This window comes from Chrysochloris asiatica, unplaced genomic scaffold (genome assembly GCF_000296735.1).
Source record: "Chrysochloris asiatica unplaced genomic scaffold, ChrAsi1.0 scaffold00012, whole genome shotgun sequence".
In the NCBI taxonomy this organism is placed as follows: domain Eukaryota; kingdom Metazoa; phylum Chordata; class Mammalia; order Afrosoricida; family Chrysochloridae; genus Chrysochloris; species Chrysochloris asiatica.
In genome coordinates this window covers 3,658,520-3,680,972 of record NW_006408530.1, presented here as the reverse complement: position 1 = coordinate 3,680,972, position 22,453 = coordinate 3,658,520, and the positions used below count along the sequence as shown (strand labels likewise).

The following is a 22,453-nucleotide window of genomic DNA, read 5'->3' as shown; positions in this document are numbered from 1 at the left end:
AAAGACACGTGGCATGTTTAAGGGCCAGGCACCGCAATGATTTGCCTAGCTTCTGAGAATGTTAACAGGCAATAAAATATACGATGGTTGATGAACAATTGCAAAGTCTGTAACATCTGTTAACTCCCCATTCCCCACGCCCAACAAGCAAAATGGCAGAAAGTCTCTGGAGTTTAACCAGTTCTCTAAGGGGTAAACAGTTAAAGTCTTCTCTGCTGTGGAAACATCTGGCTGACTCCTTGGTGCTCTTGCCAGAGGGGCCTCAGTGGAGATGTGGATGACATCATTCTTTCAGATGGGTCCTCGGTGAATGCTGGTTCCCTCAGGCAGGCTTGCTCCAAAGAGCGAGAAATGGCTGTCCTCTCACTATAGGGTCGAATTAGTCAGGCTGGAATCCATTTTGGAAAGCTTATGACCTGTAACACAGACTAAAACTCTCGCCTCTTGGTTAGTCACGTAGTAAAAGAAAACATTCCAGCGTCTTTACAGGATTCTCCCCCTACAGTGAAAGTTTTACTGAAGATAATTTAAAAATGGTTGTAGCAGTACATCATCAGGGAGCTGCTAGATACTCAAGGTGATTTAGAAGGGGACTTGGACTGAAGGGTTTCATTGCTGATGTCAAATGGATCTTGGCTAAAAGCAGAGAACAGAAAGCCATTTGCTTGTGTTTTTATTAACTATGCAAATGAATTTGACTATGTGAACCAAAGTAAACTAAGGATAACACTATGGGGAATACAAATTTTAGAACACTTTATTGCATTAATGTCGACTTTGTACATAGACCAAGAAGCAGTCATTTGAACAGAAAAATGGGATATTGTATCGTTTACATTAGGAAAGGTATGGGTCCAGATTGTGTTTTTCCACCATGCATATTTAATCTGTATGCTGAGCAAATAATCCAAAAAGATGGGCAATATGAAGAAGAATGTGGCATCAGGCTTAGAGGAAGACTCATTAACAACCTACAATATGTAAGTGACACAACCCTGCTTGCTGAAAGTGAAGAAGACTTCAAGATCTTTTAATGAAGATCAAAAAATACAGCCTCTCTTAGAATGAAACCTCAGCATAAAGAAAACAAAAATCCTCACATCTAAACCAAAAAAAAAAAAACCATAATAAAAAATATTGAAATTGTCAAGGTCTTAATTTTGCTTGAATCCACAATCAATGCTCATGAAAGTTATTGTTGTTGTTAAGCACTGTCGAGTTGATTTTGACCCATAGTGATCCTGTATAGGGTTTCCCAGGAGCAGCTGGTGAGCTTGAACTGCCAATCTTGCAGTTCAAATGGCTTTGCAGTCTGGCACATTAACCCACAGCGCCACACCAGCATTCTAGAAATCAAAGGATGTGTTGTTTTGGACAAGTCTACTGGTGCTGCAAAAATGAAACCCTCGTGCGAGTGCTACATAGTAAAGATATGGTATCACTTTAATAACTAAGTTGTACCGCATCCAATTCCTAGTATAATTAATTACTTCATATTCATGTAAAAGCTAGACAATGAAGATTTGATGCATTTGAATTATAGTGTTGGCAAAGAATATTAAATATGTCGTTGTTAAGGGCCAATTCATAGTGACCTTATGCACCACAGAATGAAGCGCTGGCTGGTTCTGCACCAACCTCACAATCGTTGTTACATTTGAGCTTATTGCTGCTACTACCACTGTGCCAATCCATCTTGTTAGGATCTTCCTCTTTTTGCTGACTCTTCACTTTAGCAAGTATGATATCCTTTTAAAGGGACTGATCCCTCCTCATAATATGTTCAAAGTATGAAAGATGAGGTCTCACCATCCTGGCTTCTAAGGAGCATTCTGGCTGTACTTCTTCCCTTCTTCCAAACAAATACAGATTTGTTTGTTCTTCTGGAAGTCCATGTTACTCTTTATATATATGTGTGTTTTTATTGTGACTTGAGTGCTAGTTTACATGGGAGAGCATCAGTTTTACATTCATTATATCATATTTTGTTTCATTGCAATGATTTCAATCTCCAGGCATCATCATTCACAACATTTGCTTCCAATCCCTCTGTGTTTTGTTTTGTTTTTTTTTGGAAGTACACTGAAGCACTCAGGAATATATAACCATTCAAATGGCCAAAGGGCATACCTTGCACGCCAGTCCCCCTGCTGCCAGCACACAGCCCCTCTCTCTCCTTGAGTCTAGAGTCCCCAGCTGCTCCATCTCTCCTGTCACTGTCTCTGCCTCCATCTCTGGTGTCACTGCCTCTCTGGGTAGGGTCCCACACTCCGCTCTTCTCCTTTGACGGTCCCAGGGTCCTCTGCTCCTGGATTGCAAGATCAACCACTCCCCTTCTTTTGTTACAAAATGCCTACCTTTACATTTGCAACATTCATAATCAGTCCCAGTAGCAATTATTCACTACTGAACCTCAAGAGTATTATCCCCATCTCCTTTCACCAACCCCATCCAGACAGGTTGGAAACCACTCAGTAGAGATTCTACCTTCCCCTGCACCCTCTGAAACTAAGCTCCCTCTTGAAAACTTGTAAGCCAGTCATTTTTTGCCTTTGTTGCCTTCCTCCCCCACTTTAGGTAGCCAATGTCTAAGTTGCCCATCCCTGTCAACCCTGTGTACAGAGGGGGTGGGAATGATCCTTGCTTGTAAACATTTGTTCCCTCTTTTAAGCTACTACATACATAAGTATAGGTCAAGTTCATTAAATTATAGTGGATTATACTCTTTTTCCTCTTCTTTCTTCCTCTACTCAAGTTCTGATCATCTAGCCATTGAAACTAGGTCAGATGGATACTATCTGAAAGTATGGACGTTCTTGTGCATCTCCCCTCACTTCACATCAGCTGGACGCCTCACTCTCCTCTCTAGTCCTTTGTGACTATGTCCCTGTCCATGGGATCAGGAGTCTATACTGCTGGCCACCCAGGTTGTGATCCAGGTTGACAGAAGTCTATTAAATGTGGTCGGACTTAGCTCACAGCTTCATTGCTGTTTTCCCCCCATTTCCCCTTATTGGTAGACCAGCATGGTCACTAGCAAGATTACATGTCTGTTTGTGTATTCCTTTTGAGTTTCATTCTTGGAAGGGGTTAGCTCTGAGAGGATTTGATTGCTTGCCTTGATGGATCCCTGATGAACAACTTGCTTGTTCTTGTAGTAGTCAATCAGACTGCCGTTATTGTTTTTTATTTTTCCTGCTGGTCTTTCTTTCAAGGGGTATCCTCTGTTTTTCTAGCTGCTCCAGGCTGGTCTCCTTGTATTTTCAAGTGGAAATTTCGCACCTCAGAAGATTCTGGAAGGGGATCGTGATTCCACCTACCATCTTATGCAATGTGAAGGCTTTGCAGGAAGCCTCTTTCACTGGGCAAGTTCTAGTCCCATTTTAGGTATTCGAATCAGTTTTAGGCTGAAGACAGGCTTACAAGCTTTCTATAGTTATGTTTCTGACTATTCATTTCTCTCCCCTTCAAGTGCCTATTCTACAATAATAGGCAAGGAAAACCAAGATTCATAAGACATCTTAACATTGTTTCCTCTCAAACCATGCCTCTGTATCACAGAACCAGTCCATGTTACTCTTAATATTCTTCTTCAATACTATAACCCAAATGCATCAATTCTTCTATGGTCTTCCTTATTCATTGTCCAACTTTCACATGCATATAAGAATGTTGAAAATACTATGCTTGGGTCAGGTGCACATTAGTCCTCAAGCCTACATCTTTGCTGTTGAACACTTAAAGAGGCCTTGTGCAGCAGATTTGCCTAATGTAATATGTCATTTGATTTCTTAACTAATTCTTCCATGCATATCAATAGTGGATTCAAGGAAAATGAAATCTTTGACAACTTCAATCTTTTCTCCATTTATCATGGTATTATTAGTCCAGTGGTAAGGATTTTTGTTTTATTTATACTGATGTATAACCCACAATGAATACTATGGTATTTGATTTTCATCAGTAAGTATTTTAAGTCCTCTTTGCTTTCAGCAAGCAATGTTTTATCATTTGCATATCACAGGTTGTTAATGATTCCTCCTCCAATCCTGATGCCAGGTTCTTCATGAAATCCATGTTCCTCAGATTATTTATTCAGCATACAGATTGAATGTTATTGTTGTTGTCGAGTGCCGTTGAGTTGGTTCCAACCCATAGTGACCCTGTATGGGGTTTCTGAGGAGCAGCTGGTGAGCTTGAACCGCCAACTTTGCAGTTCCAATGGCTTTCAGTCTGGCACGTTAACACAGCGCTACACCAGAACTCCATATAGATTGAATAAGTATAGTGAAAGAATACAACCCTGATGCATACCTTTCCTGACTTTAAACCTTTCAGAACCCCCTTGTCCTATTCAAAATACTGCCTCTTGGTCTACGTACAGGTTCCTCATGAGCACATGTGAGTGATCAGGAACGTCCATTCTCCACAATGTTGTCTATAGGTTGTCATGATCCACACAGTGGAAAGTCTTTGTGTAGTCAATAGTGTATAGGTACACATGTTTCTGGTATGCTCTGCTTTCAGCCAAGATCCATCAGATGTCAGCAATAATATCCCTTGTTCCACGTCTTTGTCTGAATCCGATTTGAACTTCTGGCAGTTCCCTGTCAATGTAATGTTGCAGCCATTTTTCAATTATGTTTAGCAAAAATTTGCTTGCTTGTTATATTAATGATATTGTCCTATGACTTCCACATTCTGCTGGATCATCTCTGTTTGGAATGGGCACAAATACCTATCTGTTGCAATCAGTTGGCCAGGTAGTTGTCTTCCAAATTTCTTGACATAGATAAGTAAGTGCCTCCAATGCTGCATCAGTTTGTTGAAAGATTTCAGTTTGCATTACATCAGTTCATGGATTTCTGTTCTTTGCCTCTGCCTTCAGTACATGTTGGACTTCTTTCTTCAGTCTCTAGATCATATGCTACCTTTTGAAGTGGCTGAACATCCATCATTTCTTTTTGGGACAGTGACTGTGTATTCAAACAGAACCTCTACATAGACCAACTGGCATATATATTAAATGCAGCATGAAAAAAATCTGTCTTGGAAGAAATAAAGCTAGAATGCTCTTTAGGAGGGAAAATGGGAAAACTTTGTCTTATGTACTTTGGTCATGTTATCATGCATGACTTGTCCTCAGAGAAGACATCATGCTTGGTAAAGTAGAAAGTCAGTTGAAAAGTGTAAGACCCTCAAAGAGATTGTTTGACACAGTGACTTCAACAATGGGCTCAATCTTAGTGACTATTGGGAAGATGTCTTAGGACCCATCAGTTTCTCTTTCTGTTTAATTTAGTGGGTTATTGATAGCATTAGTGTAACCATTTTGCCTGCATGAACAGAAGTGTAGGTATTTTGAGAACTTAACTATACTAGCATAGTGGTTATGAGTTGGGCTGCTAACCTCAAGGTCAGCAGTTCAATACTACCAGTTGTTCCATAGGAGAAAGATGAGACTTTCTGCTCCCATAAAGATTTACAGCCTCAGAAACCTTATTCAGTGTTGCTATGAATCAGAACCGACTCCATGGCACACCACCACCACCACCAATATAATTAAGTACTGCCTTAAATACCTTACAGAGATCCCCCCTCACCCCTTTCTGTTCTTGTTTCTGTGATACATGCTTTAACCATTGTAAGAATGCTAATGGTCACCTAATTTTACTTGGAACCTGATCCATGTTTGTTTAACTTCTAATAAGAAGTAGTCATCTAGGCAAACAGGCACCTGGGAGGCTAATCATGTACTCTTTTGGATGTGTTTATCAGAACATTGTAACCACTTTGTAAATTAGTATAAATTTTAGAATAATAAGACTATAACACACCTGCATATTGTATTAATTAACACTGTAAAAACAGGTATAAATATTGCTCATAAGAAGTAATCTTTGGACACCATTAGAATCAGCCTCTTTGCTGTGGGTGTCCCAGGAGTCAGTTTCCCAATAATAAAGGCTTTTTATCTTCTTTATTTATCTGGGATGTTTGTTAATTGGATACAATCTTTCCTGTGCATCAGACCCAAGGTTTGGAGTAATACTATGATTGGAAGCAACTTTTCGGTACCTAAAAACAGCAATCCCTCCTATACAGAAACTTCTAAGGTTAATTATTTTCAATACGAAGTACCTTTTACCCAAAGCACAGACAACTACTTATATACTACATCCCTTAGGATTGGTTCCAGGACTCCCCTATATATTCCAAAATTTGAGGAGTCTCAAGTTCCTTGTTTAAAATGGCATAATACTTGCATATAACTAGTGCATATCTGCCATAAACTTTAATCTCTAGATTATTTATGTTGTTGCTGTTAAGTGTCTTCAAATCAGTTCTGACTCATATCTGTATAGAGTTTTTGAGGAGTGGCTAGTGGGTTTGACTTGCCTTGCAGCTAATATCCAGTGTAGGATAACTATAGTGCTACACCAGGACTCTACATTACTTATAATACCTAATAAAGTGTTGTTGTCGTTAAATGCCATTGAGTTAGGTTCTGACCCATAGCGACCCTGTGTAGGGTTTCCAAGGAGCAGCTAGTGGGCTTAAACTGTAGGCTGCCCAGTTCAAGTGGACTTTGCAGTTTTGACTTTTTTACATAACACTTTAATACTAAGTAAAACACACTTTACACTTCATCTTTGAATTTCAGGGATGTCTTTGTCCACTTAATTTGCTTTGTATGAGCCATTTTTTTCCCCACAGAAACAAAGCGTACACAGTACAAGTTGGAAGCAAACAATGAGAGACTACAGCAGGGTATGTGTATGTTGTTGTTGTTAAGTGCCATCGAGTCTGTTCCAATGCATAACAACCCTGTATAGGATTTCTGAGGAGTGGCTAGTGAACTTGAACCGCGCCAACCTGGTGGTTTAAACTGACTTTTCAGTCCAGCATATTAACCTGCAGTATTACACCAAGACTCTGGGTATATGTATGCATGACTTAATTTATGTGGATTTAGTTTAGTGTTCTGGGTGTGCTATTTGAGCTTTCTGGAATTTTCTTTCCAAACATTTTCAGTCCTCAGTTGGTTGAATTTGTGGATGCAAAACCTTCGTATACAGAGGGCTGATTTTATATCCAAACAATGTATGCATGAACAGTAAAATATGCTTCATATAATAGAGGTAAAAATATCTCAGAAACAGAGTTGAAAATATAAATACATATTTGTAGTTGAGACCAAGGAAAAAATATGTAACATTTTCTTTCTTTTTATACATTTTTGTTTGATTTTATCATTTTAGCACCTTTTAACTCAATGAATGGCTTTTGTAATTTTATTTTGATCAGATATTTATTAACTTTATGTTAATTGTAGGGTTAATACAGTATTTGCATGCATAACAGGATGCTTATGTTTGCAGATAACAAATTTGAACTTGTTTTTTGAGGAATTTATAACATGAAATCATAATTTATCCTTGTAATATTTTTTCTTAGGGTCAAGTACTTTCCATTAAGTTTGGCATCAGGAATGGAAGGAGACACACAGAATATATTTTAGACACAGAAATCACCAGTGTAATTTATCTTGATTAATTCACAGAATGCAACATCTAGTAATGAAGCAATTTTTAAAAAATGAACATTTGTTCAATTCAAGAATTGAGTATGGTTATTTGAGTGGGATTTGAACACTGTACTTATTTTAAAAGGATTTTGGAAAAATACTAATTCATAATATAAGTAATATTTTCTTTCTATACCATGAACCTGGATTGTATCTTGACTAGATGCTAATGACAATACTGGAGCTATTCGTATTTATTTCAGTAGCAATTGTGACTCACGCAGATCTGAAAACGGTCACTCAAAAGACAAATATTTAAAGCAAAGTGTTCTTGGGAAAAATTTCCTTAGAAACTTGTATCACTTATTGAACAAAGCATGTTATTTGATATTATCAGACACATGTTCTGATTTGTTTTATTTGACTTTTTTGTGCACTTGTTTTTTAGATAAGAAATGTCGAAACCAATCAATGTTTAGACAACATGGGCCGCAAGGAAAATGAAAAAGTGGGGATTTTCAACTGTCATGGTATGGGAGGAAATCAGGTAAACTCTGTTTCTCATTAGTTTCATATTATTTTTTGAAAAAATAATGTAGTTAAACCAATAGATATAGACCTTAGCCTACATTATAATAACAGGAGTCTTAGTTTAATACGTTAATGATAATTCAATAAAATCTAGCTATTTTATTTTCCCAAGAATCTTAGGAAAGTACTACAAAATTTAATTAAAGGATAACATTGTCAATGAGCCTATTCATAATGAATGAGTCTATTAAATATTTTAGACACAGCTCACTATTCTGTGATTCTGATTCATGCTAACGCTGTATGGGGTTTCTGAGGAGTGACTGCTAGGTTTGAACTTACAGTTAGCAGTCAGTAGTTTAGTGCATACCCTACCATGTGACACCAGGACTCTGAACAAATATTTCTGCTGTTTACAATATAAAGCAATCCATACTTGTAATGTTTCCCCAAAGGTGATTATTTTCAATTGGAGAGGGAGGATTTTTAGCTCTCTCACAGTCTCTAGGGGTTTCTGAGATTCAATAAAACTTTAAAATGCATAGTACCACGCTTATTTTATTTTATTTTTTTTTGCTTTGGCTATCTTTGGAGCAGGTAAAAATGATCATTTAAATAAGATTGATACCTTACTAAAGTCTTGTTGTTGTTGTTAAGTGCCGTCGAATCAATTCCGATCCATAGCGACCCTGTACAGGGTTTCCGAGGGTGTAAATCTTTACTTAAAATATTTACTGATGAAGATCAAAAAGCACAGCCTTACGTATGGATTACAACTCAATGTAAAAACAACAAAAATCCTCACCACTGGACCAATAAACAGCAGTCTTCTCAACGGAGAAGAGATTGAAGTTGTCAAGGACTTCATTCTTGAATCAACTATTAACGCTCATGGAAGCAGCAGTAAGAGATCAGACGACGTATTGCACTGGGCAAATCTGCTGCACAGGAACTTTTTAAAGTACTGAAGAGCAGAGATGTCAGCTTGAAGACTAAGGTGCGCCTGACCCAAGCCATGGTATTTTCAATAACCTCATATGGATGCAAAGCTGGACAGTGAATAAGGAAGATCGTAGAAGAATTGATGCCTTTGAGTTGTGGTGTTGGAGGAGAATACTGAAAGTGCCATGGACTGCCAAAAGAACCAATAGATCTGTTTTGGAAGAAGTGCAACCAGAGTGTTCCTTGGAGGCCAAGATGGCTAAGCTTCGTCTCTCATACTTTGGACACATTGTCTGGAGAGAACAGTTGCTGGAGAAGGATGTCATGCTGGGTAATGTGGAGGGTCAGAGAAAAAGAGGAACACCCCCAACGAGATAGATCAGCCAGGTGACATCATTGATGGCGTCAAGTGTGGCGGCGGTAGTGAGGTTGGCCCAGGATCGGACATTGTTTCATTCTGCTGTGCATGGGGTCGCTATGAGTCGGTTCCGACTCGATGGCACCTGACAACAACAACAACAAATCTTTTCGGGAGTAGAAAGTCTCATCTTTCTCCCGCGGAACGGCTGGTAGTTTCGAACCGCTGACCTTAAGGTTCGCAGCCCGATTCATTACCACTACGCTACCAAAGCTCTTACTAAAGTCTAGGATAGCAATTTTGTGTGCAAGAGCTGTTTTAATTATTATAGAATATATTGGTGTCAAAATGCTTTTTGTGTTCTTTTAAAATTTCAAAAAGTGGCTCTGCAAGGTGGGCCACATGGAGACAGCTTGGAGGGGAGTTTTCTAGTTGTTAGTATGGCCCTGCTACCTTGACCACTTTGTTGTTGTTGTTATGTGCCATGGAGTCAGTCTGACTCATAGCCACCTTGTACTGGGTTTCTGAGGCTGTAAATCTTTACAGGAGCAGAGAATCTCATCTTGCTCCTGAGGAACAAATCGGGCTGCTAACCTCAGGGTCAGCAGTTCAAAACTACCAGCTGGATGTTTCGAACTGCACCCTGAGGTTAGCAGCCTGATTCGTAACCATTACGTTACATGACCACTTTAAGTGATAGTATTTTCAACTCCTGTGGACTGTAAAAACAAAAGAGTTGGAGTGATCCTTCTGCACAACTTGTCTGTAGTTTTTAATTCTGTTGTAGAACTTCTGGTCTAGAGTGAACTAAGTTAGCTAAAGATATTCTATCCAGTACAATATATGGCTACATTTGTGATGCAGATGAAAGTGCCAAGATCACAAGGAAAAACGCATGTTAATTAAGGTTCTGTAAAGCAAGAGAAAATAGTGTTGTTGAGTTATAGAACTGTACTTCAAACTGGGCCTGTGTGATTCAATGAAGAAAATCAACAGAAAGTTTCTGTCTTGGGGGAAAAAAAGAACTATTTTATTAAAAGGTTTTAACTTAAGTAAGGACATATTTAAGCCCCAAATTTTAAATCATGAAAATGAAAAGTGATCTTTGGAAGATGATAATAAAAACAATACTTGCAGGACAATGACAAAGCATTTGAAAAATTCTCCAGGTAATTTTGATATGGATTCACAATGACTAGGAGTGATCTCTACTACCAAAAACCAAAAGAATTCAATGAACTCAGCTAGACACAGCAACAACCTAATGATCAGAGGAGTTAATATGTGAGACATTAATTTTCTCACATGATAAGAAGCCTGAAAATAATCCATTTCTGAAATCTAATGCAGATGACAATGTGAAGGGAAGTGCCCCTGATGAAATGCCCACATATGTAATGTAAAGTGAAACAAACAGTTTAGAAGGATAACCAGGTATATATTCATATTTTTAATTACATACATAGACTAAGGGACTTCAAAAAGTTCATGGAGAAATAGAATGAAAAGATAATGAAATTTTTCTACAACATTTTTGAAATCCTTTGTATATGACAACTGTGTCTAAATGACCCCAAAGACCTGGATTATAAGTGCTAAGCTTTTATCATTCATGAATTTTCAAATACACAGAAAATTTATTGAATGCAGCACTTGTTTCTTAGTTTTCTTGTCATCCCCAGAACCTGACATGATGCTTGGGATATGTTGTTGTTGTTGATGTAAGTGCCATCTAGTTGGTTCTGACTCGTAGGGATTCTATGGAACAGCTGTTGGGTTTGAACCTCCAAGCTTTTAGCTAGAAGTCCAGTGCTTATCATACAGTGCCATATCAGAGCACTGAATAAACACTAGTTCAGTAAATGGATGGAAGAATGTATGGGCTAAGCAAATGATTTATTCCTTAGTACAGTGTGGACATTGCTAAGGAATAATTAGTTGCTCTTGTCATTGTTCATTAAAAAACACCAATTTTACAAATTAACAATTAAATGAACAGATATACAATAAGCAAAAATCCTCATTCCTACATCTATTAAAATAACAATGGATTATCAGTTTAAAAAGCAAGATAGAAATTGAGACAAATATTTTCATATCTGTATGAAAATTTGCTCATGTGCATAAATATTTGTTGGAGAATACTTATTTGAGCCTTTCTTGTTATAAGAAAAACAATGGAACCAAGTAAATATTTATTAAGAGACTAATGGAGTCCTGGTGTGGTGCTGTGGGTTAATGCGCCAGACTGCAAAGCCGTTTGAACTGCAAGGTCAGTGGCTCATGCTCACCAGCTGTTTCTCAGAAACCCAATATAGGGTCGCTGTGGGTCAGAATCAACTTGGCAGCACTTCACAACAACAACAATGGAGTCCTGGTGTGGTGATTTAGGAGAAGTACCACAACGTTGGTACCACCATCGGTGCCTCAGAAACTGCTCCTTGAAAACCCGCTCCTTGGAAACTGCTCTAAGTCAGAACCCACTCAACAGCACGTAACAGCAACAATAGTTAAATAAAACATTATGGAGAATTTTATATAACCACCAACAAAGACTGGGAGAGAATTATATGTACTGAAAACAGAAACCAAAATCCACAGTGCAACTTATTTTGTATAATCTCTTTTGTGAAAAGGAAAAACAAAAAGTGAGTATCTATGGTATGAGAAATACATACAGCTCTATATGGAAAGTAAATTAGTTCTGGAAAAAAGATAATGTAGACAGAAGATTGAGTTTAAATAGAAATGTTAACTTTTTCCCTATTATTATTTCGTACATACCAAGGTAAGTTAAAAAGTATTGCTAATAGGATTATAGTTGGCACATGCACGGGTGTGTTCCAAATATAACAAAAACATGTTTAAATAGGTCTCTGTAATTGGTAGCTGTCTGAAGACAAGTTCTCTCAGTAACACACTTGTCTCAGTGTCGTTAGGGTACCTTCAAATAAAAGGTCCAATCAAAACAGTTTTCAAGGGAATCTATTGGGCCAGTTAAATTCAAAACAGAGAGGTCAGCTCAGAAGGTTATGGTGACTAGTTTTATTTTTAATTCTAAAATGGTAATCTTGATAGCTTTCTTTAACGGACACAGGACAATCATGGGGCTTATTATGATAAAGTTTTAAGAAAATTGAAAACTGCATTGGTAAGCAAAAGATCATGAAAATTGTGCCAAAGAATTGTTTTTTTTTTTTTTTTCCAGAACAACGCATCCGTAACTTTTTGTCCAATACAACCATGCACTTCAAGGGTAGCAAGGGCTGCACTAAGATAATTTTGTTGGGACGCCAAACCCTATTTGGCCTACTGCCCTGATCTTACACTTTCAGGTTATTTTTTTCTTCCCCAAACTGAAAAAACATGTAAAAGGAATACTTACTGATGAAGCTCAAAGAGCACATTCTTTGGTGTGGATTGCATCTCAGTGTAAAGAAAACAAAAATCCTCACCACTGGACCAATAAACAACATTTTTATCAACGGAGAAAAGATTGAAGTTGTCAAGGACTTTATTCTTCTTGGATCAACTATCAACATTCATGAAGGATCAACCAAGAAATTAAATGATGTATTGCATTAGGCAAATCTGCTGTTCAAGACCTTTTTAAAGTGTTGAAGAGCAAAGATGTCACCTTGAAGACTGAAGTGCACCTGACCCAAGCCATGGTATTTTCAATAGTCTCATATGCATGCAAAAGCTGGACAGTGAATAAGGAAGACAGTAGAAGAATTAATGCTTTTGAGTTATGGTGTTGGAGAAGAATATTGAAAGTGCCATGGGCTGCCCATATAACCAACAGATCTGTGTTGGAAGAAGTGCAGCCAGAGTACTCCTTGGAGGCCAGGATGGCCAAACTTCGTCTCTCATACTTTGGATGTATTGTCATGAGGGACCAATCACTGGAGAAGGATATCACATTTGGTAAAGTGGAGGGTCAGAGAAAAAGAGGAAGACCCCAAACAAGATGGATTGGCAAAGTGGCAGCATCAATGGGTTCACACATGGCAACAATTGTGAGGTTGGCCCAGATCTGGGCAGTGTTTCGTTCTGTTGTGCATATGGTCTCTATGAGTCGGTACCAACTCGATGGCACCTAACAACAACAACAAAAGGAATACAATTTTAGTCCCTTGGGAATTCCAAAACTGCAATTTTGATTTGGTATAAATTAAAGAGTATAGAATTATTCAGGGAAGGACTAGAGGTATGGAAATATCACCTTCAGAAATATATAGACCTAGATGAAGCACATAGTGAGAGAGAAAAATACCTTCATATTTTGATATTTTTATTAATAAATTTATCTGTGATTTTATAGGAATACCTTTTGACTTACCCTTATAGTGTTGTTGTTAAGTGCAGCTGCATTAGGTCCAACTCATAGCAACTCTGTACCAGGTTTCCAAGGAGCAGCTATTGGGCTTCAACTGCTGACCTTCTAGTTAGCGGTACAATGCTTATCCTACAGCACCACACCAGGACCCTACCCTTGCATTTATTACCTTAATAATTAATTGATTTAAATGGAGAAAATTGAGCTGTTAAGGGAAAAAAAATTGTATTCTAAATTATATTAATTATACTAGCTTGATTAATTTGATAAACTGAAATAAGTTACTTAATATTGTGACATTGTATGATAAGCACTTAGCTGCTAATCAAAAGCTAGGTAATTCAAATCCACCAGCTGCTCCTTGGAAACTCTATATAGTCTTCATAAGTTGGATTGACTCTATGACTTTTTATAACAACAGTATAATATTTTATCATCTATTCAAAAGATACAAGATTTCCCCCATTGTTTCTTCTTCTAAAAATAAATAAAAATTTAAATAACGAACACCAATCACAGCACATATTAGGCACTGTGTATATATTGGTTTGTATATATTGGTTGTTATCCTTTTACATGTTAAAGGCAACCATTGTATATACTAATATACATATATATAATGAAATAACAACAATACACAGGCATGCAAACTGAATAGATGTGGGAAGGAGCATGGGACTTTATTCATGAATATACATAAGTTTGACAGAAGGTATTTCTACATATGTATTTACATATGCTGCAAATATGTCCATGAATTTAATGGAGTGTACAGGAGTCGAAGTTATGAAAACTTCTTAGCCATAACCAAATACTTTAAGGGCCTGGGGATTCAGGTCCATAGTCTCAGGGGACATTGAGGTCAATTGGCATAACATATTCTACAATGTCAATGTTCTAAATCTTACTTTGGTAATAGTGAATAGATTCTTAAAAGCTTATAAATACTCATTTATAGTACACCTACACTATTTATCTCTCTCATCTGGAACAACGAAGAGTGAAGGAAGTCAAAGACATATGGAAACAATTGGTCTAATGGATGAATGGATCATGTTAACCTCAGCTTCTACAACCCTGAGACCAGAAGAACTAGATGGTGCTACCAATCTTTCTGAAAGGGATTGTTTTAGAAGGTTCTAGATGGAGTGGGACAAAATTGTAAAACAAAACTCAAAATCATAAAAAAAAAAAAAAACAACCAGGCTTACTGATCAACTGGAGACTATGACCCTATGGAGATCTGGTGTGGTGCTGTAGGATAAGCACGGGACTACAAGATCAGTTTGAACTGCAAGTTTGGTGGTTCAAACTCACCAGCCGCCCCTTGGAAACTTTCTACAGGGTTACTATGAGTCATAACTGACTTGAAGGCACGTAACAGCAACAACATTGGCCTTCATCCTGTTTCACTTCTAGAATTGAACTCGTCCCTGTGGCTCAATTTTCAGACAAAAAATAGACATAATAAGGGCAACAATAATATTAGGGAGGTTGGGATGTTGTTGGTAAGTACAGTGGCATTGGTTCTGACTCATAGTCACCCTGCACAGGGTTTCCGAGGCTGTAAATCTTTACAGGAGCAGAATGTCTCATCTTTCTCCTGAAGAACCCGTGGTAGTTTCAAACTGTTGACCTTGAGGTTGGCAGCCTGACCCATAACCACTACGCTACCAGGGAGGTACACAGTCCTTATATTAATCAACCATTTGTAGTCAAAGGGCAGCATTTGCCCAAGGACAAAGTTCAGAAGGCAAAAATATGTTGGAAAAAAAGAAGAATGAAAGTTAGGAAACACAGCGAGGAAGTGGGATAAGTGATATTATATTGTGATGATTATCAACGTCATGAAGCAAAATATGTATGAAATATTGAGTGGAAAATTGATTTAATCTGTTACCTTTCACCAGCTTAATAAAAAAGAAAAAAAAAAGAAAAAGAATAATATTCTATTATTTCCATTAATGTAAGTTGCTTCTCTTTTTAGTTTGAAAAAAGTAAATAAAATTTTCATTCAATGATTAATGATTGAAACACTACTATATTTCTTAGTTCAGTAAGTGTCACCTGATATTTTAACAAATATATATTATGAAAACTATCAAATTGTATTATAATTTTTTCTTATTATGATTGTGTTTTGATGGAGTTCTGTATTTCAAGGATATTTAATATTAGACACATATTAAAATTTTTTCTTGCTTACTTTGAAAAAGAACAGATTTTTAGAATTTTATTCTTATTGCTATTATCTTATGCTACCATGGCAACAACATGCATTTTTGTGGTTATTTAGTTTTACATTTTAAAAGTAGCCCTCAACTCATTAATATACACTCATATTCAAATCCTGCTTTTACACAAATAACCAAACAAATGTTAGCATAGTATTTAGTTTTGTGTATTTTAGCAATTCAACTCAATTGCATAACAGAAGGTAATTTAAGGGTTTTGTTTCCTGCAATTGTGTCTTCATCATTTCTTCATTGTGTTGTCATTGCTAAGTGGATTCTGACTTATAGCAGCCCTATATAGGGTTTCTGAGGAGCTGCTGATGAGTTCCAACTGTCAAGCTTGTGATTCACATCAACTTTGTTGTACAATTTTCATCCTAGTGCCAATGTTAAACTTTTGGAGTCTAAGCTTTTGGAATTTTCAGGAGGAAATTAATGTTTTGGTACTTAGAAATGTTTTTCTTAACACTCAAGTATTTGGAAAAAGACAACCCTAAATCTGTGGAAGTGTGTGTATGTGTGTTTTGTACCAGGAATACTATAAAAACAAACCAACAAATGGAGAATTATTGGATTAAATATGATAATTTTGAAGTGCTCTTTTAAGAATTATATAAATAAATCTGCAACCTCAAGGAAAAATGATAAAATTAGAATCATCATTCCTAATAATTCTTGAAACACTTTCTTTTCATCAGCAATAACAACCTAATGACCATTAAACAGTTTAAAAAAATGAAAATAAAGAGGTTGTTGAATAACTTTAATATGAATTTTTACAAGTGAAAGAACTTGCAGTTTACTGATATTTGCTTTGCTACTAGAAACTATGGGATTTCCTTTCCTGTACTTTTGAAAAAAATCACATATTTCTGGAAGCACCTGCATGTCTCCTACAATGCCAGTGACTCAGATTTATGTCCTCATATTTAATATCTCTCCTGAGCTATGAGACCTACTTCCAATTAATTACTGTAACTATCAATAGGCATCTCACCTTCAACAATTTCCAAACATGACTTACTTTCTTCAATATCATGCAATCATCCAAAGTAGAAATTTAAAATAGAAATCTCTCTTCACAAGACTGCTCCATCTCCAAAATGTGCTGGATTTTCACATTTCAGCCCTTGTTCAACAAAGACATCTTTTACCCTACCCTATATCTTTTTTCCCACCACTCATCTGTCAGTTTGTCATACTGTGGTGGCTTGTGAATTGCTCTGATTCTGAAAGCTAAGTCACCAGTATTTTGAACACCAGCAGGATCACCCATGGTGGACAGGTTTCAGATGAGCTTCCAGACAAAGACAGACTAAGAAGAAAGAGTGATGAACTACTTTTGAATATTTAGTCACTGAAAAACTTATGAATAACAGAGAAACACTGTCAAATACAGTGCCAGAAAATGAGCCCCTCAGGTTGGAGGGCACTCAAAATGCGAATGAGGAAGAGATGCTTCCTCAAAGTAGAGTTGACCATGATGATGCAAATGGAGTAAAGCCTATGGGAGAAAAGCCTGTGGTACCTTCATTTGCTGATGGGGAACAACTCAAAATAAAGAGAAATAGCTGTAAACATCCATTGAAAATCTGAACATGGAATGTACAAAATGTGAATCTGGGAAGATTGGAAGTTGTCAAAAATGAAATGGAACACATAAACATTGATATCTTAGGCATCAGTAAGCTGAAATGGACTGGTATTGACCATTTTGAATCTGACAACCACATGGTTTACTATGCTGGGAATGACAAATTAAAGAGGAATGGTGTTGTATTCATTGTCAAAAAGAACATATTCAGATCAGTCATGAGGTACAACGTTGTCTGTGATAGAATAATATTCATGCACCTACAGGGAAGCCCAGTTAATACCACTATTATTCAAATTTATGCACCAACCACTAAAGGCAGTGAGGATAAAATAGAAGAATTCTACCAACTTCTTCAATCTGAAATTGATCAAACATGCCATCAAGATGTATTGATCATTACTGGTGACTGGAATGCAAAATTTGGCAGCAAAGAGGAAGGATCAGTAGCTGGAAAATATGGCCTTGGAGATAGAATTGGTGCTGGAGAGTGCATGATAGAATTCTGCAAAACCAATGATTTGTTCATTTCAAATACCTTCTTTAGATAGCATAAGGGATGACTATACACATGGAATACATAGAAATCAAATTGACTACATCTGTGGAAAGAGATGTTGGAAAAGCTCCATAATATCAGTGAAGACAAGGCCAGGGGCAGACTTTGGAATAGACCATCAATTACTCATATGCAAATTCAAACTGAATATGAAGAGATTGAAAACAAGTCCATGAAAGCCTAAATATGACCTTTAATATATCCCACCTGAATTTAGAGATCATCTGAAGAACAGATTTGATACATTAAACACTAAATATCGAAGACCAGAAGAGTTGTGGGATGACATCAAGAGCATCATACATGAAGAAAGCAAAAAGTCATTAAGAAGACAAGAAAGAAGGAAAAGGTCAAAATGAATGTCAAAAGAGACACTGAAACTTGCTCTCCAGCGTAGAGATGCTAAAGCAAATGGAAGAAATGAGGAAGTACAAGAACTGAAAAGAAAATTTCAAAGATCAGCTTGAGAAGATAAAGCCAAATATTACAAAAAAATGTGCAAAGATCTGGAATCAGAAAACCATAAAGCAAAAACACTCTCAGCATTTCTCAAGCTGGGGGAAACTGAAGAAAAAATTCAAGCCTTGACTTCCGTTATTGAAAGATTCTCTGGGCAAATTATTGAATGATGCAGAAAGCATCAAACGAAGATGGAAGAAATACAATAAGTCACAGTACCAAAAAGAAACGGTTAATGTTCAACCATTTTAAGAGGTAGTATATAATCAAGAGCCAATGATACTGAAGGAGGAAGTTCAAGGTGCATTGAAGTAATTGGCAAAGAACAAGGCACCAGGGATTGATGGAATAAACGTTGAAATCTTTCAAGAAAGTGAGGCGGCACTGGAGGCACTCACTCATCAATGCCAAGAAATTTGGAAGACAACTATCTGGCTGACTGATTGGAAGAGATCCATATTTGTGTCCATTCCAAAGAGAGGTGGACTTATGGAATGCGGACAACCTTGGACAATCTTTTTTATATCCCATGCGAGTAAAGTTTTGCTAAAAGTAATACAGAAATGACTACAATCATACATTCACAGAGAACTTCCAGAGGTTCAAGCCAGATTCAGAAGACGCAGTGGAATGCGGGATATCATTGCTGATGTCCGATGGATCTTGGCTGAAAGCAGAGAATATCAGAAAGATGTTTACGTGTGCTTTATTGACTATGCAAAGGCTTTTGATTGTGTGAATCATGACAAGCTATGGACAACACTGCAAAGTATGAGTATTCTGGAACACTTAATTGTGTTCATGAGAAATCTGTACCTGGACCAAGAAGCAGTTGTTCGAACAGAACATGGGAACACTGAATGGTTTAAAATAAAAAAAGATGTGTGACAAGGTTGTATTCTTTCACCATATTTATTCTACCTATTCGCTGAGCAAATAATCCAAGAAACTGGGTTCTATGATGAAAAACGTGGCATCAGGGTTGGAGGACGACTAATTAACAACCTGCGATATGCAGATGATACAACCTTGCTTGGTGAAAGTGAAGAGGACTTAAAACATTTACTGATGAAGATCAAAGAGCAGAACCTTCGGTATGGATTATATCTCAATGTAAAGAAAAAAAAGCAGTTTGAAACTACCAGATATTCCCTGGGAGAAAGATGAGGCATTCTGCTCCCGTAAAGATTTACAGCCTCAGAAACCCTGTACAGGGTCGCTATGAGTCAGAACCCACTCCACAGTACATAACAACAACAATAACTGTACCAATAAATAACATTTTTATCAACAGAGAAAAGACTGAAGTTGTCAAGGACTTTATTCTTCTTGGATCAACTATCAACACTCGCGGAAGCAGCAACAAGAAATCAAATGACGTATTGCAATAGGCATTTCTGCTGCACAAGAGCTTTTTAAAGTGTTGAAGAGCAAAGATGTCAGCTTGAGGACTAATGTGTGCCTGACCCAAGCCATGGTATTTTCAATCACCTCATATGCATGCTAATTCTGGACAGTGAATAAGGAAGATCATAGAAGAACTGATGCTTTTGAATTATGGTGTTGGAGGAGAATATTGAAAGTGCCATGGGCTGCCAAAAGAACCCATAGATCCCTTTTGGAATAAATGCAGCCAGAGTGCTCCTTGGAGGCCAAGATGGCCAAACTTCGTCTTTCATACTTCAGACACATTGTCAGGAGGGACCAGTTGCTGGAGAAGAATATCATATTTGGTAAGGTGGAGGGTCAGTGAAAAAGAGGAAGATCCCAACGAGATGGATTGGCCAAGTGGCAGCATCGATGGACTCAAGTGTGGCAACAGTAGTGAGGTTGGCCTAGGATTGGGCAATTTTTTGTTCTGCTGTGCATGAAGTTGTTATGGGTCGGTACCGACTTGACGGCACCAAACAACAACAAATACCTTTTTTCACTTGGATGGTTGAAAGATCTCATTATTTCTTTGATTACCTTGTCAATACTCCATGAGAAATATAATCTGAGAAAATAGTAAACAGGTCTCCACTTCTGAAAGATTAAAGTTCAAGTTTCTTAATATGATAGATGTAGTCCCTCATTACATCAACCTCATCTGGCTTTCCAGTCCATTGTCTGTTGATGTTTCAATGGTTACTTTTGCTCTAGCGACATGCCTGATATTATCATTCCTTCATGTTTCATGCTGTTTTCTGTATCTACAGTTCAATCGTATTTTTCTAACTGCATATTTGACCATATATGTTTCATTTGAAATCTTATAACAAACTTATATTTAAGCTCTCAAATAATTTAGATTCTCTTCTGCTAGATATTGAATAATGCTGTACCTATTTGTTGTTGTTGTTAAGTGCAGTGCCTATTTAGTGGTGTTTTAATAGTATTATTACAAAAGATGGCTTTAAAACACAATTTTAATTTCTCACAGTTTAGAAGGCTAGAATTCCCAAACCTCGGAAACCCTATACAGGGTTGCTGTGAGTAGGAAGCACTTGACAACACTTAACAACAGCAGCAACAATAGTATAGTCTTGGTGTGGCACTGTAGAATAAGCACTGAACTGCTAACCATAAGGTCAGTGGTTCAAACCCTCTAGATGCTCCTTGGAAACTCTAAGTTGTGTTGTTGTTAAGTGCCATGGAATCAGTTCCCACCCATAGGATTTCTGAGTAGCAGCTGGTGGTCTTGAACCACTGACCTTACAGTTCAAACCAAATTTGTAATCCAACGCATTAACCCATAGGTCACTATGAATCGGACCAACTCGATTGCACTTAACAACAATCAACAACAGATTTTCAAGAAGCTCATGAGCTCCAGTCTTTGCTTCCATGCTTCTTCTTTTTGATGTAGAAATATCATTGTTTTTTGAAGAGGCCCTTGTTATATAAGTCTAAAGACACCAATACCAAAAGTAGTAACTGGATCTTATTGTAGTTGGACATATAGCTACTCATATAACAAATATAACTTTTTAGTTAATTTTTACACAACATACATTTATGTTGTTATTAAGTGCCATCAAGTTGGTTCCAACTCATAGAGACCCTGTATAAGATTTCTGAGGAGCAACTAGTGGGTTTAAACTACTGATCTTGTGACTCGCAGTCCATGTGCTGACTCTACAGAGCCACACAAGGAGTCAAGCATGTATTTGTAAGTTGATATAAAATATATTAATATGTTGTTATTGAGTGCCATTGAGTTAGTCCCAACCCATAGTGACCCTATATACGGTTTCTGAGGAGTAGCTGGTGAGCTTGAACCACTGACATTGACGTTCAAACTGAATTTGCAGTCAAGCGGATTAACCCACAGCACCACACCAGAAGTCCATATATTATTTATAAAATAACCATTTAACTTGTGTACCAAGTATCATTATATAATTTTTTAAAAATTCAATGAGTATTTCAGGTTGAAGTCCCACATATCTTTAATTAAATATGCAAAGAAAAGGCCCTGTAAAAATTGTACTCATTTCTTTTAGACAAAATATATAAAATGACATATAAATGCTTTCATTTTAGGAAATGCATTTATAATGTTCCTCTGTCTCCCTGGAGCCACTCATTTGGAGAGAGTTAGAAAGCACATGGAAGCATTCCATATAATTTATTGCAGTAAATGATTCAGAGTCATTCTTCAAGGTAGAAAGCGTTTAGGGTAGCTTTTACTAGCCATTTATTAAAATACTCTTCTAGTCAAGATATAAAAGAGATTGTTAGATATACAAAATTCTCTGGTTCCTCTAAAAGGTGGTTATTTATATTTGTTGTTGTTGTTGTTATGTGCTGTGGAGTCAGTTCCAATTCATAGTGACCCTGTACAGGGTTTCCTAGGCTATAAATCTTTATGGGAGCAGAAAGCCTCATCTTTTTCCTGTGGAACAGCTTATAATTTCAAACTGCTGA

The 22,453-nt window shown here is 37.1% G+C and overlaps 1 protein-coding gene across 1 annotated transcript in view; it reads left to right on the top strand.

Moving 5' to 3' along the window:
- The window catches only part of GALNT13 (UDP-N-acetyl-alpha-D-galactosamine:polypeptide N-acetylgalactosaminyltransferase 13 (GalNAc-T13)), a 917,208-nt gene that overhangs the window by 813,829 nt on the left and 80,926 nt on the right, over window positions 1–22,453 (top strand). The window contains exon 11 of the mRNA XM_006834533.1: window positions 7,977–8,075. Coding sequence (XP_006834596.1) covers window positions 7,977–8,075 — 99 coding nt within the window. The remainder of the gene's footprint in view (window positions 1–7,976; window positions 8,076–22,453) is intronic.